The sequence below is a fragment of the Chrysemys picta genome, chromosome 4, assembly GCF_011386835.1.
Source record: "Chrysemys picta bellii isolate R12L10 chromosome 4, ASM1138683v2, whole genome shotgun sequence".
Lineage (NCBI taxonomy): Eukaryota > Metazoa > Chordata > Testudines > Emydidae > Chrysemys > Chrysemys picta.
Window position 1 is genome coordinate 22,259,653 of NC_088794.1, and position 17,603 is coordinate 22,277,255.

At 49.3% G+C, this 17,603-nt stretch overlaps 1 protein-coding gene across 12 annotated transcripts in view; it reads right to left on the bottom strand.

The window, feature by feature from the left end:
• FOXP4 (forkhead box P4) overlaps positions 1-17,603 on the bottom strand; it is a 136,294-nt gene that overhangs the window by 80,998 nt on the left and 37,693 nt on the right. For 5 of the 12 annotated variants that reach the window (XM_005308300.5, XM_065591627.1, XM_065591626.1 and 2 more), the window contains exon 2: positions 11,573-11,780. The exons of the other annotated variants lie outside the window; for them this stretch is intronic. In XM_005308300.5, coding sequence (XP_005308357.2) covers positions 11,573-11,764 — 192 coding nt within the window. In that variant the 5' untranslated portion in view covers positions 11,765-11,780. The remainder of the gene's footprint in view (positions 1-11,572; positions 11,781-17,603) is intronic. 12 annotated transcript variants of the gene reach the window in all.

Below are 17,603 nucleotides of genomic sequence, written 5' to 3' on the forward strand. Positions count from 1 at the left end.
ACTCCATTCTTCTTTGGGTTCTTCAGAACTTGATAGCCTTCAAGGCCCAGCATTAAGTATGTACGCAGGCAGTTAAATTAATTTCTGAATTGGGAGAGTTAAGACCATACCAGCCAGCTAAGGTAGCCACTGGGCTAACAGTAGTGCTTAAGCACTCAGATGCTATGGTGATAGATGCTGGTACACAGAGAACCCAGATGGATAGTACTTTGGATACTCCAAGAGGACAAGCCTATGTTTTCAGAAGTGACTCATGATCGGGGATGCCCAACTAGAGCATGGGGCATGATTTTCAGAGGGGTGGGTGCTCAGGCACTTGAAAAATCAGGTGCCTTGAAGGGGTCTCAAGCCGGGGTTCCAAAATCACTGGGTCACTTTGGAAAATCTTTGCAGAATAAAAGCATAAAAATATTAGGGCCAAGTCTTTTTTTTTAAAAAAAAAAAGAACACATAGCACATTTTTAATTAACAGTAGTCACCCAGACACTACAGCAGGAGAGACCATGTGCTCTTTACTGCACCAGGAGGGTGTGGATTTCCATACAGCATGGGGATGAAACAGTGGCTGAAACTTAACCAAGGGAATTCCCACCTGGATGGGACAAAAGCTTTCAATGGGGCCTTAACTTCCAATGATAAAAAAAAAACCACCACAAAAGTTATATTAACAGAGCACAGGGGTCGGGGGGAAAGAGGGGACTATGAAAATGATACTATATCTCCCCCCCCTTCTCCTTTTACCCCAAAAGAGCTTTTGGGGAATAAAAAGATTATAAATTATTTTTACACTACCCTTATAAAAATGACATCGTCACATTCCAGAATTAGAACTATTAAAATAAAACACACAGAGAGATATTTTTAGATGGATATTAACCGTAAATGATGCCATATTGAAAACCACTCCCCCACTCCACTTCCTCCATCCCCATTCTAATATAATCAGAACCAAATGGCTCCAAGAGATCAAAATTAATAAAATGACAGAATTCTTTACAAAAAAGGAAAAATCTTTTTCAACTCTCTCTCTCGGCCCCAGCTGTTCTCCCCTTTGCCGCACACACCCTAACACTTCTGGACTTCGATCCTCCTTGGCTAAAGGGGTTAAATCCATTTTCACTAACGGAGAACACAAGGAACAAGTCTGACCATTGCTCCCAACAATTCCCTTTCTCCCCGTGCTTGGAAAAAAAAAATTAAACATTTATGCTCAGTCATATATGAAATATAAATCAGGCAACCTAACAGAGAGATGAGTTTCACTTAAGTGCTCTAGTCTCATTTTTATCTTAAATACCCTAATAATAGCATATGACATAATACATTTGAAATGCGAGCACATGCTTTTATATCCACACCAGAGAGTCTCCCCACCACCACCTCCATCTCCTTTTCAATAAGAAAAATGGCTGATTTGGTTATAAGTTTGGTGTCTTGTTTTTGTTTAATACCTTAACATTTATTTTACATATGCCTGCAATAAATAGTATTTTTTTTTTAAAGCACAGAACAAATATTACAGCAGACGGATGGGATGGCTTTTCCAGATGGGCCCTTTCCAGATAATTGCAAGTTGGAAAGTGTGCTACCAGGAGGCCTCAGGCTGACAGGTTCAGTGACAAAGGGAGGAGCAGGAGGGAGTGCTGATTTTGGGGATGGAGGCAAGCATCGTGCAATCTGAAGCTGGGTTTTCCAGAGCATAAGGAGAGTTAGGTGCTCACATCCCAGTGAAACTCATTAGGATTTAGGAGATTTCCATGGACATCGGGCACCTGACTGCACTGAAAATCCAAGCCTTCAATCCGTACTGAAAGAGTTCATGGTCTCTAACCTCCCATATGGGTTCCTGCATGAGTGAGCTGTAGTTGCTGGTTGGGAAGTTGATCTTCCAGGATGCGCTGCCAGCTGGTTTTGGGGTAGGGGGCTGCCTTTAAAAGTCATTTTTGAAAACCCCCATGGGTTAATTAAAAAGGCAAGTTTTCTGCTGGTTTGTCCAAGACAAAACCCTCCCTCGTTACTCACCCACCTCCCTCCTTGTGCCCCAGCTCCATCCCACCATCTCTTCTTCCCTGCTGAGAGCTCCCCCTCCTCTGGTTTCCCATCCCAACACCTCTTAATCCTTCCCTGCCTCCTCCCACCTCCTCCACCCTGTCTTTAACCTCCCTCCCCTTCTCCTTCCACCTACCCCCCCTTCTCCCTTTCTGGCTCACTGCCTCCCCCCTTCTCACTCCCCTTCCCTTCCCCTCCCCCCTCTCCCAGCTGCCTGAAGTTGGAAGGTTCCCTTGTCTGGTGCGAGTCACTCACACAAAAGAAGTGCCTGCCCATGCCGAGCGACCCGCCGATGGCGGAGACGCCCTCCTTCCTCAAAGCCCTGCAACAAAGGGACTTCAAGGAGACCAAGTTTTCCCTAACTCCTCGAGGGCAACATCAGAGTACTGGCGCAACTTGGAGATGAGGGTTCTAGGCACCCGTCCCCCTTTCCTCGGGGGGGCATTGTCCCTCCTGAGCCCTGCGATGGGTGGGCAGCAATGGTCACAGACATCCCCCCCCTGCCTCTTGGCCAAGTCCTGCTTTAGGCCCCACATCTCAGAGGAGCTGGACTTGCCTGCCCAGGGCAAGCAGGCGGAAGCCACAAGGAGGCTCCCCTTTGGGGGGCTAGATACAATCGTGACCCCAGAGGTGCCTAAATACACTAGACATCATAGGGCCGAACTGCTCCATTGACTATCCTCAAGTGGTGCCTAAAGGCACATCTGGCCCCCTCCTCTTGGCGCATCATTCCACTCACTCACGAGTTTGATATCTCCTGTGGAATGGCGAAGGAGACCATAGGGAGGGGAAGCGGGGAAGGCCCCCCCCAACGGTGGAGCCGGCCCCATTAGTCTCCAGTTGTCCTAGAGAATCCCCCACTAAGCCAGTGCCAGAGCCCCAAAAAACTCCTGCACAGACAATTGCAACTGGACGCTGGCTTATTGAAGGGAGACACGAGACAGCGGGAGGTTGCATGAAATGTCACCCCATCCAGACCCAGCTGGGAAGCAGAAGTTTAAACACAGCCTATGACATAGGAAGTAAACCTTTTCCAAAGGCTGGGTCCGCGGCGGCTGCTTCTGGAGCTGAAATGAGCTTGCTGCCTGTCGGTCTGCATTCTCCACTAGTTACAGGGCAAGGTCAACTGGGTTAGGCAAGAGGAAGAGAGAAGAGCTAAACTTTATAGGAAGCAAGACACATGGAAAAACATAACATGGATCCCTCACATTCCACTAGCACCTTCTCTCCTGAGGGATTCAAAAAACAACCCCCAAAAAACCACGATCTTTCCAGTTACATTTTACATTAGATACACACACCAATCACCCCATCACTGGAATGCAGCCACCTCTGGAGTGAGGGCTGGCAGCTCTTTGGACAGCTCACAACTGGTTTTGATAGGAAGATTATACCCTAACTGGCTCAAACTGCAGGGAGAGGTGAGGAAAATTGCAGGAGGCAGAATGGAGTGAACCAAGTTTGGAACAAGTCTGGCCAAAGCACTAGAGCCACTTTTGTGGAGAAAAATGCTACGATGATCACCTTTATGATTCATTCTGAAGACCAAGGCTGGCCTCCAGACTCACACAACACAGGGGGCTTAACCCCCATTTTCAGAGGGGATCTCTGGATCCAAGATTATCAGAAGACATTTGGGGTTCTTCACCTTTTAAGTGCTCAAGTGGAAATAACCTTCAAGGGGCATGATTTCCAGAGGGTGGGTCTAGAACTTTCCGAAAGCCTGGTCAAATTTAAGGCACATCCATTTGGGCACCAAGGAGGAGAGACACTGAGACGTCCAGAATCACTAGTTCAAAATTTGGCCAGAAGCCTGTCAGGTGTGGGAAGAGCTAGGGGCCAGACCAGTCCCACCACAAGCCTGCGATCAGTATCAGCATTCAGAGAGGGACAGGAGCTCCCGCCGAGAGCCCAGCCCTGGCAGAGATTCATAGAGCCAGCCACACAAGATTTAAGAAGACAACATTGAGCATGAAGGAACGCGGGGGAGGCCAAACGAGTTGCTCGGGCTCAGACCAGACCCATCCTGCACCAGGCTTTTCAACCCGTTGGTGCCACCATTTTCCAGGCGGTCACCTAACCAAGTGCCTGGGATGAAAGCTGGAGTGGGCGTCTCGGCGGGGTTCTGCCGCCTGCGGCTCCTGCCCCTCGTGAAGCCAGCGGCAGTCAATGGGCAGCAGGGATGCAGTGCGGACCTGTTGCCGTGGTATCCGGCACATTCCCCCCCATCACTCATCCTGCTACGGGTGATTCTTCTCCACTCACCACCTTAGTCCCCAGTTTCCATCCCGACCTCCCTGCCAGAGGACCATGGAAAGGGAGGAGTTCCACCAATCCTCCCAGCTTCCCCACCTGACTGGGTGTCTTGTTGGGTGGGGGCAGGGCGGAGACTAGCCCCCCGAGTTAAAAACTCATTAATGTGCAAAGACCCGGGTCCTTTTGAATCTTGTTACAGGATGTTAGCATGCTGGAGGTCTCTTGACGTTCCCACAGCAACCACTGTGGGAGTTCCCAGATGCTAGGCAACCCTCCCATGACCCCGGCTGGCCTTTCCCCTCCAGCGACCCCTGCCACAATGTAAGCGCGCGCTATTGAATCTCAGGATGCTTTTCAACTGGGCCCCACCATTGAAATCCAGGGATTTAACCCTAACGCCATCACCTTGCTTGGGGGATGGGGAGGGGAAGATCCCTCCCCTCCCCTCCACCCTGTTCAGAAAGGGCCTGCGGAAGCAAGGCAGGAAGCTGTTTCTAACGCTCCAGTCTGAGAAGGCTGGGGGCTGTTGTCTAGGGGCCTGATTTCAATCCCCATTACTCCAGTGTAAATCCAGAGTGAAGCCACCGACGGCAATGGATTTACTCTGCGTTTACCAGCAGGGCTAACCAAGATCAGAACTCAGCCCTCGGACATCAACCCAGACTCCAAGGGCTAGATTTGGACCTTGGTTAGGCCTGTTAGGTTAACACAGATCTTACGCTGCTCAAGACACGGGACAGCACAATAGGTACTGAAACTGGCACGAGATTGGACAGCAAGAGACACCAGAGCAAAATGACATTCAGACTGTCTCTAAAATCATCGGCACCTGGGTTGCAGCTGCAGAGTATGTGCACATCCCCCCCACGCATGCAAATTGGGCATGTGCAAATTGGGCATCACTGCACACACTGTCCCTCTTAGCATGGCATGTGCCCATTTTGCACAACCAAGTGTGCAATCTACACTCATGTGGCTAGTGTGTTCAGCTCAAGCACCATCCATGTATAAAAAAAATAAGAACATCCACAGTTCATTTAGACCATACACAAGTACAGAAGGGCTGTGTTAATCCTCATGGGTCAGGGCATAAACCAACCACTAACTGCCTGAGGTCAGGAAGAGAGGCTTTGCCTAGGGGCTGGTTATTCCGGAACTGTCCATGATGGGGTTTTCTTGTACCTTCCTCTGAAGCCGTTCAAGTTAGCCGCTGCCAGAGAAAAGGCACAAAACTAGATTGACCCCGGGTCTGACCCTGCCTGGCAAAACCTAGGTTTGAAAGAGACAAGAACATGGCAGGGAAGCCAAACCATCTGTCTTGACCTGCACACATTGGGAAGGTGGCGCTGTGGAATCAAGTTAGTTCAAGCCCAATGGGACGCCCAAGCTGGTGGGACACACTTATGATGTCACACTGGGGCTGTTTGTGCAAGACAGTCTTGCACAGAGTGTGGTGCAAGGACTCTCGTGGGCTCCCACATGGTTTTTGGCACCTTTTCAGGCCCCGAAAGGTGTGCCCATCGGGTTCACCCCACCAAGCGAAGGCCCGTGCTGGAAATAACTGGACAGGTGGGGTCTCTAGCAGGGCAAAGGATGGGAGCTGCCCCTTTTACATGAATGGCTGTTTCAGTTCTTTAGGGAGGCATTAAGGCCGAGGATCCTGTCCAGCTTGGGCAAATCCAATCTGCTGGCATCTTACCCTGTCACGGCAGTTTCAATTGGAACAGCTCTTCTTCCCTTCCCCTCCTAATCCACAGCGTGACGTGGGCCAAGAGCTCTGGTAAGAACGGGGCAATCACCTCCTGAGTGGGATCCCTCTGTAGCCCTTTGGGATGCATCTGCAGTCTGCAAAGGGTTAAGAGTCCCGAGAATGACAGACTAGTTTCCTAGCACAAAACTCCGGCAGGTAGCTCTCAAGATCTCCCCCGGCCCGGCCCAACCCCCTTTCCTGCACTCGAATTCGGCAACCCCTCCTGGGACCAAGCGCCGGCTGCAGGTCGTGCAGCCACCTCACTCCTTTCATCTCTGTTTAAACAAGCTCTTCAGCTCTGCCCGTTGCGTGGAAACAGACACTCCGTCTTGTTCAAAAATGACGTGCGCGCTCTCTCCAGCGCTGTTTGTTTCAGTCTAAACTCCTGTCAGATGCCTGACTTCTGACTCTCTCTGTTTATCTCTCTCTCCTTCTGTCACCTCATTACTCCACAGCCCAGCTCACGTTTCCCGGCCTTGTTTACTCTGAGCTCAGGAGACGGGCACTTGCTCAGTGCAGGAAGAGAACGCGCTATATACTGGTGGCAACCGGAATGAACGCAATGAAAAGCTCATGCCGGGGCCTGGTCCAAAATCCAGACCCACAGGCAGCCCAATTCTGGGGTTTGAACCCGCCTTGGCAGAAGAGGAACTTCTGCACAGGGTCCTCCCTGTGACCTCTCTCACCCCCCACGATCAGTTGGAAAGCCAAAAGCCTTCTGGAGAGACAAAGGGGTACAATCTCGTGGTGTGAGCATGGCACCAGAAGCCAGGAATTCCCCACTTCTAGTCCCAGTTCTGACTTCTCTTCCTGCCTTGGGCAAGTCATTTCACCTCTGTAAAATGGGGCAACCCCGTCTCTCCCTCCCAGGGGTTTATTTAAGCCAGGCTTGCAAAACTAAGTGTTAATAAGGAACACACGTTGTGTTAGGCTGGAGACAATTTTGTGGGAACTCCCCAAGCATTTAAATCCTAGATGATTGTATGTTCGCAACCCCCTTTCGGGGACGGCATCAATCCAATGATTTCCTCCCCATAGACCTCAATGGCCCATAAATGATTTTTCTAAACTCTCCGTGGAATTCGCATCGTTTAAAAAAACAAAACCGAGACATTTCAGGAACTGCAGCACAAACAGGGACATGGGAGCCAGCAGACAGGAACAGCCCAGTGGTCCAGTATCCTGCTTTCTACAGGGGTAAATACCAGATGCGCCTGAGGAAAGTAGAAAACCTTCATAAAGCACCTAATTGTGCAAAACTCTATATATGGGGACATTTACTCCTGACCCCAGCTGGTGCTCAGCTTGTTCCCTGAAGCACAAAGATTGATGGGCCTTAGGAATGTCTATTCAAGCTACTGTCACTGCAGATGTCATTCATGTTTGGAAGTTCACCAAGTAAAACCTTGTGCCAGAGAGTTCCACATGCAGCGTCAAAATATCATCATCATCATCATCATCATCATCCCACACTCCCTTGTTCCTGGATTATATGATAAGGAGGGCAGAGTGGGGGGGGGGAATAGTTTGCGACTCCAAGCACATCTCCTATTGCCTCATCGCTCCCGACTAGCGACCCAGATGGGCGGTGGTGCCCGCAGGGCTGGGGCAGCTGGGATACGAACACCATTGGAATGTCAGGATGAAGAGAATTTGCTAAGGCCAAGAAACCGCGGCATCAGGGACAGGATTTAGGCTGACGAGGGCTAACGGGATGGGTAAATTCTCCGCCTCAGCCCACCAGCCAGTTCTAAAGGAGCACTTTGTAATGCATTCAGTGATTCAGTGACCAGACGACCACAACGGCTGGAAAAGATTCAAAGAGAATTTTAAAATCCACATCCCCAAATTGCCTCTCCGCTATAGGGGGTTGCGCTTGTGCTTCCCACCACTGTGTCTGACGAACATCTGAATTACCCTCCATTAGCACAGCTTCACTACGGGATGTCTTGATCATGGCATTCTTGATCTGGGGTCGAGACCACCCCACCCAGCCCACGTTACTAGGCAGAAGGGGTGCCTGGGATGGGAAAGGGGGCCAAGGTATGGAAAAGGTTAAGAATCACCCATGTAGATACACTGACCTTGTCAGAGACCATGTCTGGTCTCATGGATCGCAGGTTCTGTTCCCAGCTCTGGAAGGGGAGGACTGCCTAATGCTGAGAGCAAGGATTGGCTACCATGACTGCTGGCTTCCATTCCCCAACTCTGAGAGGCAAGGGCAGGCTAGTGACTAGAGAACAGGATTGGGGCTCCTTGCCACTGACTCACACAACCTTGGTCCAGTCACTTGCCCTCTCTCCCCTACCCCATACATGAAACAGGGATACCACCAGCACTTCCCTTCCTCCAGGGGTGCGGTGCTGCGACCCTTGCATTCACGAACCTTTCTGACATGCCTTATGAGCCTCTGGTGCTAACACACGGCTCTCTCTGCCTGACCCCCAGCAGCCTGCATGCAGCACCCGGGGACGTGTGAAGGGAAGGGAGCGACCCGGTGCATGTGAGGGGACGAATGAGCATTCGGGGGGGGGCAGACAGCAGGAGCGATAGGAATGCCAGGCACTAATGGGAATCAACTGCCTTTACCCATTCCCCAGCAGCCTGTGCCAAAAGCCACCGGGGCCCTGGCAGAGTCACTTGTGCTTTCCAAGCACACAGTCCGCCATCCCCTTTGCCTTGTCCCAGCTGCGAATGAACAAGCGTCTCCTATTTACCGTGGCTAGGCGAGTCTGAAGCACACGTTGCCACTAAGTGAATTTCAGTGCCCTCTCCGCAGGGCACTGCGAAGGCAACCGCACCCCCCTTCCCTGTCGGGGAGGGGAGAGGACGAGCAGCATCTCGTTCGGCGGGGTGACTCGGAGAAGCATTACACGCATGATTACCCTTCAGATCAGGGGAACAGTGGCTTAACTGCGTGAGAAACGGCTGTTATTCAGGTAATGGATTTACAGCGCTCGCTACTAAAGTATCAGACACAGCAATTTTTTACAGCTTTCACGCTGGAATTTATGGCTCAGGGAGGCGATCTCCACACGAGGCTGGGATCATTGCCTTATTTAGTATCCGAGGAGGAAAATTTATGTTTTCTCCGAAGTTTGTTTTGAAAAGGTAACCTGCAGGCATGCACGCACCCCCCACCCCCAGCCTAAACTACACATGCGGCCCCCCGCCCCAGCTGCACTCAAGCACAGTGAGCGAAAGTTGTGTGCACACACACACACACTCAAACTACAGAACCATTGCTGCATGTATGCACACATACTTGGTGGGCATGTGCATAGCTCCCCCAACTTACATGTGTGTGCATACATGCAGAGATCAAGCTATATGTGCACCAATGCACCCCTGCACCCAGAACTCGGCATGTGCAAAAGGGCCTACGTGCACGAGCACAGAGATGCACACAGAAATACACGCATGCACACACAGGTTGAGACGTATGCACACACGAGCTGACTGGCACACCGAGCCCAAGACATGCACCCAAATGTATTTGCAGGAAGGCATCTGTACAAAGACAGGCATGCTCGGACACAGATTCACACAGGCAGGCGTACGCACACTCACCAGCGCACCCCTCCTTACAGGGCTCTGAGCCCCAAAGCATGGAAGAGAAGGAGCAGACCTCGGTAATCTCCGAGAGTAAAGAAGAAGAGCCCATGGAGCAGAGAGAGAAGCAGCTACCTACTTGATGCCCGGCAGGTTGTTGCAATCATTTTGAACTCACAGCCCTTTCCCTCCCCTGACGTCCCAACACCACGCATTCAGCTTTTGACACCGTCTTACATTCATTCCATATGAAAGGATCCCAGAGCCACACGGACTATAACAACACAGGGGTCACTCTGCCAGCACTGAAATGCAGCCATCCCTGTGGCAGAGCACATCACCCATTCCAACAGTGCACTGGAACACTAAAGAACAGTCAGAAGTGCAGATCGACATCTCCAGCTGAAACTGCAGGAGAACTGAGGGAAGTGGGGTGCAACTGGCCATGCTGGAATTTGGCCTGAACATCAGAGCTAACATCCCAAACCTAAGGTGACGAGTGTGCCAAGGGGATCTTTAAGGGACAGAAGGCGAGGTCCTTGGTCTGAACTCCCCATCGACAAGATGGCACCTCCAGCAGCATTGGCGCCCTTGGAGACTCATGCTTTTGGCTGAAAGTGAGTGACAAGATTGGCCCAGAACAAGGCACGCACACTGAGGTGAGGTGGGGTTTGCTGCACGGCAGAAGCTCACTGAAGTATTGAGAGCAGCAGCCCCGCCCTGTCTGCCTCCTCTTTCGTGGGGTGCCTAGGTCAGGCAGAGCAGATGCAACTATCGTGTTCTCCCATATACCACTGCAGACAGTACTTGCGAGGGACCTGATTGAGAGCACCCTCGTATGAAAGACCGTACTCAAAGAATAGTTACCAATGGTTCACTCTCCAACTGGAGGAACCAAGTGGGGTCCCACAGGGTCAGTCCTGGGCCCGGTACTAGTCAATATTTTCATTATTGACTTGAATAATGGAACGGGAAGCATGTAACAAAATCTGCCAACGCTACCAAGCTAGGAGGGGTTGCAAGCACTTTGGAGGAGAGGATCAGAATTCAAAACAACCTTGACAAATTGGAGAACTTGTCTGAAAATCAACAAGACGAAGTTCAACAAAAGCTAAGTGCAAAGTACTTCACTTAGGGGAAAAAAATCAAATGCACAACTACACAATGGGGAGTAACTGGCAAGGCGGTAGTTCTTGTGAAAAGGATCTGGGGCTGAGAGTGGATCCTAATTGAAATGAGTCAACAATGTGATGCAGTTGCAAAACAGACTAATATCATTCTGGGGTCTATTAACAGGCGAGTCGTATGTAAGACATGGGAGGTAATTGACCTGCTCTACTCTGCAATGGTGAGACCTCAGCTGGAGTCCTGTGTCCAATTCTGGGTGCCAAAATTTAGGGAAGATGTGGACAAATTGGAGACTCAAGAGGAGAACAACAAAGAGGAGAAAAGGTTTAGAAAACCTGGCCTCTGCGGAAAGGTTAAAGAAAACAGGGCACATTTAGCATTGAGAAAAAACAACTGAGGGGGAACCCGATAACAGTCTTCAAATACGTTAAGGGCTGTTACAAAGAGGACTGATCAATCGCTCTCTATGTCCATTGAAGGGTCAGGCAAGTAGTATTTGGCTTAATCTGCAGAAAGGGAGATGAAGTTAAACTTTTTCTTGATATTTAACCTGTAAGGCTAGCGAAGCTCTGGAATAAGCTTCCAAGGGAGGCTGTGGACTTCCCATCATTGGAAGTTTGGACAAACACAGGTCAGGGATGGTCCAGCTTCAACACAGGGGACTGGACTTGATGACCACCCGAGGTCCCTTCCAACCCGACATTTCTATAATTTCCAGTGCAGGTCTCCAGATGTCACGAAAGCCCAAAGACTGCGGGATGCAAAAAAAAAACCCAGGACGTAGGGAAGACAGAGTAAGAGAGAGAAAGGGAGGAGAAGAAAGAGGCTCTTTCCTACCTGCTGCTGCTGAAAATGCAGGAGTTCCACCGGGCTCATTTCCCCATTGGTTTCCCCGCCGCCTCCTTCCCTTCCTCCTCCTCCACCGCCGCCACCGCCTCCTCCTCCGTCTGTCTGGTTGGTGAGGCTGCTGACCCCGTTCTGGCTGGAGGGAGTGGAGCGTATTGTCTCCGAGGCAGATTCAACCATCATGACTTGCTCGCAGGACCTGAGTGAGCAATGAGAAGCAGCAGCGTCCCTGAGCACAGCGTTATTGGAGGTGTTGGATGGAGCTACCGCCGGGCTATGAGGGCCCGTGGGGAGAGCAGCCCCCCGCTGCATGTCGTCTGTACTTGCTACCCTGACCTCACCAGGGCAGGGTTCCCTCTTCCCTCCTGGCATCTGCCCTTTCTACAGCCCCCAGTATCGACACATGAGGCAACTGGTTAGCAGGAGCTGTAGGACCATTTCCCTTGAGCAATGAGCTCAAGCAAGGCAGGGCCACGCACTATTTCCTCCTCCAACACCCAACCATCCTGCCTGCCAAGATCCACCTGGGGCATCATCTCACCATGACACACCTCCACCTGCTCATGTCTTCCCCACCCCGCCAGGGCTCTCCACACCCAGCTCCACCTCCACTCCCGCCCCTGACTTGGAGGAGTGCCCTTCCTTTCCTCCTCTGAACCCTCCTTAAAGCCCTCTCCCTCCCCCCCGCCAATGAATCCTCTCTCCAGATGCCCGGCTGGTGGGTCGTGCTACATGCTCAGGGTCTAACTGATCACCAGATCTGGGACTGGGAAGGTCAGACTAGCAGGGACCTTGGGGCGTTATTGCCTTCTTCTGCGGCATGGGGAGAGGCTCGCCTGCTGGGATCCCCTAATCATTTCCTTCCATTGCAGGGGCCTGGGGCATTGGGGGCACCCTGGCTTCTCCTGTGCTCGGACAGTGGCATGAAGTCTAGGTGCCTGAGGACTGAAATGCATTAGTCTAACTAGAGTCTTTGGGATCAATAGGGGCTATGTGGGTGAAATCTGATGGCCCATGATACACAGCAGGTCAGACTAGGTAATCTGGTGGCCCCTTCTGGTCTTCAGCGCTATGAAATTATGAATCCTTCCTATCCTTGCCTCTCCTTCAGCTGACCCATTGTCCTGTGCTTTCTCTCACCTGCATTAAGACCTGAACTCTGGGAGGCTGTACTTTAACCTGTGAGCCTGTCTACACACAGAGATGCACTGCTTCAATTATAGCTGTGATTTTAAGCAGATTGAATTAAGCTGGTCCAAGAGGCCGTGTGCACAACCCTCTTCTGTTGATTTCAGAGTGGTTTATTTCACTTAAGTTCTAGTGGAGCAGAAATCAGTTTAATCTAAACCAAAATAAAGCTACCCTTAAACTGAAAACCATGTGGCTACAGAGGAGTCTGTGGATAGATTTGCACACCGGCAGCCCCAACTGTGAATGATCTCGTACATTTCCAGAACCATGAGCAGACTCTCTGTGTAGTTATTGTATTACAAACAGCAGGACTGGTCAAAACAGAGAATTTCTGTCTGGTGGGAAATTCCAAGATTTTGACATTAAACATATTTCATCCTGAACTGGGACAAAAAGTAGAAATCTTGGAATTTTTTGCCAAAAAAACCGAAATAGTCCAAAGAATTTTGTTTTTCATAAAGGTCAAAAGATTGCATTTTGACTTGATCATTTCAAATATCACATAAAAGAGATGAAGCGGGACATTTTGATATTTTCCTGTTGAAAATGTTGACAAAAATCAATATAGTCCAGCAAAATGTTTCAATTCTCTCAAATGAGCATTTTTCAATGGCAAAAAATGTTGCACTGGAAATATTTTCAACCAGCTCTACTAATCAGAGAGATGCCTCCAAGTGCAGACACAAAGCAGAGCGGGTTAAGAACAAACCATGCACAACTGAGCGCCAAGCCAACATGGGATGCAGGATTCAAACCTGAGGAGCAGCAGTTCTTCAAAGAGATGCATCAGCCACCAGAAGGTGACCCTCCCCTCAGACTTCTCATCACCCCTCGCCCTTCAGTATCACACATGCAGCAGTGGTTTTTTGGTGTTTTTCTTTAAGTCTCAACTCCTGGAGTCAGTTTAATTACAGGAGAATCCCAGATTTTTATTTATTTATTTATTTATTTTGTAAGAAGTAAAATTTCTAACCCTCACAGCTGTGGAAAAAGGCTCGAGAACATGACCCGAGTGCCCCCTAAAGGCTCAAAAACTTCCAAGGTGAATAGAGAGAACCCCAAACTTATTCATTTTTTTATGATTTCATGATTTTTGGGTCCCACTGCATGATTTTTGCAGGCTGGGGGGCTGCAGGGCTGACTCGCTGCTCACCTCATCAGACTGGCTCCAGCATCACCACCTCCCATACAGCTTCCCTTTCCCACACTCCTGGCCCTTCCCATTTGCCCCCTCCCCTAACAATTCATGGGTAAATGCTCAGGGATGGGAAGGGGAGTCAAAATGGTTTCTTTCTTAGGGGCCATTACGCAGGGAGAACCTGCCCATGAATCTTTCACTCCACAGGGGTAGGGAAGCTGGCGTGTGTCATCCTGGAGGGGCTGCAGAATAGATCTATGAGAAATATCCATAGTAGATGGAGCCGCGTATCTCCTCTAACTGAAAACCAGCCCCTCCACATGCCCCACTCACACCCAGCAAGATGCTAAAGGCTTGGAGAAACTAAAAATATCCCAGCCTATAATTTCCTCAGTTCCAGCAATGGGTTTTAATCACCACCATAGGAGGTGCAACCTCCCCACCCCCGCAGCTTTGTTTCACTGCTAAGGGAAGCAAACCACACCAGCACCATGCAAAGCAGAACATGCTCCTGTCCATTGTGGATGGCAAAGGGTAGGGGGTTGAGGACTCCAGGCTAACCCCAATAAAATGAGACACATCAGAACCGGCTCATGGAATGATCTCAAAAGATAATGGTCAACAGGGAACTGTCACTGAACAAGTATATTTCTGGGAGGGTCCCGCAAGGATCAGTTCTTGGCCTGACACCATTTAAACGTTTTTACTAATGAGCTGGAAGAAAAACATAAAATCATCACGGATAAAGTTTGCAGTTGACATAAAAATTGGAGGAACGGTAAATAATGAAGATGACAGGTCAATGATGCAGAACGATCGGGAGCACTTGGTAAGCTGGGCTCAAGCAAACAATACGTGTTAAATATGGCTAAATGCAAATGTAGACATCGAGGAACAAAGCATGCCAGCCATCCTTACACAATAGGGGACTCTACCCTGGGAAACAGTGACTCTGAAAAAGATTTGAGGGTGGGTGGATAATCAGCTGGACATGAGCTCCCAGGGTGATGCTATGGCCAAAATGGCTAATGCGATCCCGGGATGCATAAAACAAGTAGAGAGAGGTTGTTTTACTTTTCTATTTGGCTCTGGTGTGACTACTGCTGGAACACTGTCCAGTTCTGGTACCCACAATTCAAGAAGGATGTTGATATACTGGAGAGGGTTCAGAAAAGAGCCAGGAGAAAGATTAGGGATTAGAAAGCATGCCTTATACTGATAGATCGAGCTCCTTGAGTCTATTTAGCTTAACAAAGAGAAGGTTAAGGGATGACCTGATTGTAGTCCGGAAGTACCTACTTGGGGAACAAATATGTAATAATGGGCTCTTCACTCCAGCAGAGAAAGGTCTAATACGATCCAAGGGCTGGAAGCTGAAGCTACACAAATTCAGAGGGGAAATAAGGTGCAAATTTTTAACTGAGAACAATTAACCATCAGAACAATTTACCAAAGGTCGTGGTGGAGTCTGTATCACTGACCATTTCTAAATCAAGATGGGATGTTTTTCTAAAAGATCTGCTCTAGGAATTATTGTGGGGCGGGTCTCTGTAGAGGTCAGAGGAGATGATCACAATGGTCCCTTCTAGTCTCGCAATCTATGAACTTGGCCCTTGAATCTGGACAGAGCCCAACAGTAAGAGCAGGGGGGAAAGTGTTTAACAGCTCTGCAGGTTTATTATTGGCAGAGCTTTGCGCTCTTAAGAGTGCCCTGCGCATCCAATTTTAGTACTTGTCTCTTCCAGCGTACGGTTTGCTTGTGCAGTGCGACCTCCCACCCAGCTCCAAGGTGGCCTGCACTCTCCAGCAATCGTGGGACTTTCTGGGGGAAGGGAAAAGGTTATATGACCTCTGCTTCCCCGGGCACTCACTAGGTCTCCTAGAAGGCTGTGCTCAATCATCCATAATGCACCATTACACAATTGGGGGCAGTACTAAATACCTGTGTGAGTACAACATGTGGATACTCCAACTCACGTTAAGTATAATTAAGGTAACACGTATTGGTATGTCATCAGAGAAGGGGTGCGTGTGAGGATTTAGGAGCAGAGCTGGGTCCGAACAATTCCCACCCTTGGACCTGAATACATCAAAGTTTAGGACAGAACTTAACAACCTGCCCTTGGCCTGCCTGAATTATGGGGAAGTTCAGATCCGGATCTGAACGGTGCAGCCAGGAAGTGAAGAGAGATCGACAAACACTCCTTGTGAGATTTCCCATACTTCTTGTTTGCAGTCGGCATCATCACCACTGGGACAGAATTTGAATTGCATTAGACAGGCAGAATTCACTAGCAGATGAATTACAAACTTTTCATTTTCTCTTCTACACCTTGGCAATGAGTGAGCTGTTGTGACAGAGCTTTCCATCCCAGAAGACTTTATTTTGTCTAGCTAGAGGCTTCTCTATGGCCTTCTTTACTGTAGCATCTGAACCTCCTGCAAACATTAAGGGATTTTAGCTTCACAGCACCCCTAGGAGGCAAAGGAAGATTATTATCCCTATTTCACTGATGGGGAAACTGAGGCACAGAGGGATTGGGGGCCAGATTTTCAGAAGAGCTCAGCACACCGCATGCAGAACTCTGTTGAGAATCTGCCCAGAAGGGTCAAAACAGGAGCTGCTGGCTGCTGAGTGCTTCATGATCTAGTCTTCATTTAAACTAAGGCTTAAAAGAGCCAAGCTCTTGAAAAACTGGGTGCATAAAACTTTCCCAAGGTCACAGCAAGTCTGTGGCAGAGGTGGGAATTGAACTCAGAGTTCCTGAGTCCCAGTGCAGTGCCTTAACCAGTAGCCCATCCTTCCTCTCTATTACTTACATTTACACAGATGGGGAAGGAGTTCCGAAAAGTTCCATGCACTGGTTTCAAAGAGATCGGATTAATAATCCTTATGCAATTGGGCTTTACCAGTGAGTGACTTGTTAGCTGTAATGGAGGGTTCTCTTTCAAAACCATGGGATGTGTGTTACAGGGCGTTTGTGTGAAACTGCCTCCCTTCATAGAGGTGTCTGATGAAATAGCCACCCGTCCTCAAGTGAAAAAAATATATCCCTAACAGGCTGGCTGCATGCATTAAATCTGGACCGATGTGCATAAGAATGGCCGTACTGGGTCAGACCAATGGTCCATCTAGCCCAGTATCCTGTCTTCTGACAGTGGCCAATATCAGGTGCCCTAGAGGGAATGAACAGAACAGATAATCATCAAGTGATCCATCCCCTGTCGCCCATTCCCAGCTTCTGGCAAACAGAGGCTAGGGACACCATCCTGGCTAATAGCTATTGATGGACCTCTATCCTCCATGAACTTATCTAATTTTTTTTTTAAACCTTGTTATAGTCTTGGCCTCCACAACATCCTCTGGCAAAGAGTTCTGCAGGTTGACTGTGCGTTGTGTGAAGAAATACTTCCTTCTGTTTGTATTAAGCCTGCTACCTATTGAATTTCATTTATCTCATTACAGATCCTGGTGAAACTGCAGCGGAACTTTCTATTCCATGGGTATGTGGGGGCAGCAGTATGATCAAATCAGGGGACAGGTTGCCAGGACTCCTGGGTTCTACTCCTGAGTCGGATTTAGGCAAGTCACTTCCCCTCTTTGTGTCTCAGTTTCACCTTCTGTAAAATAGGGATGACACTTATCATGCTTTGTCAGATGCTTTGAGAACGGCGGAGGAGAGGCTCTTATGT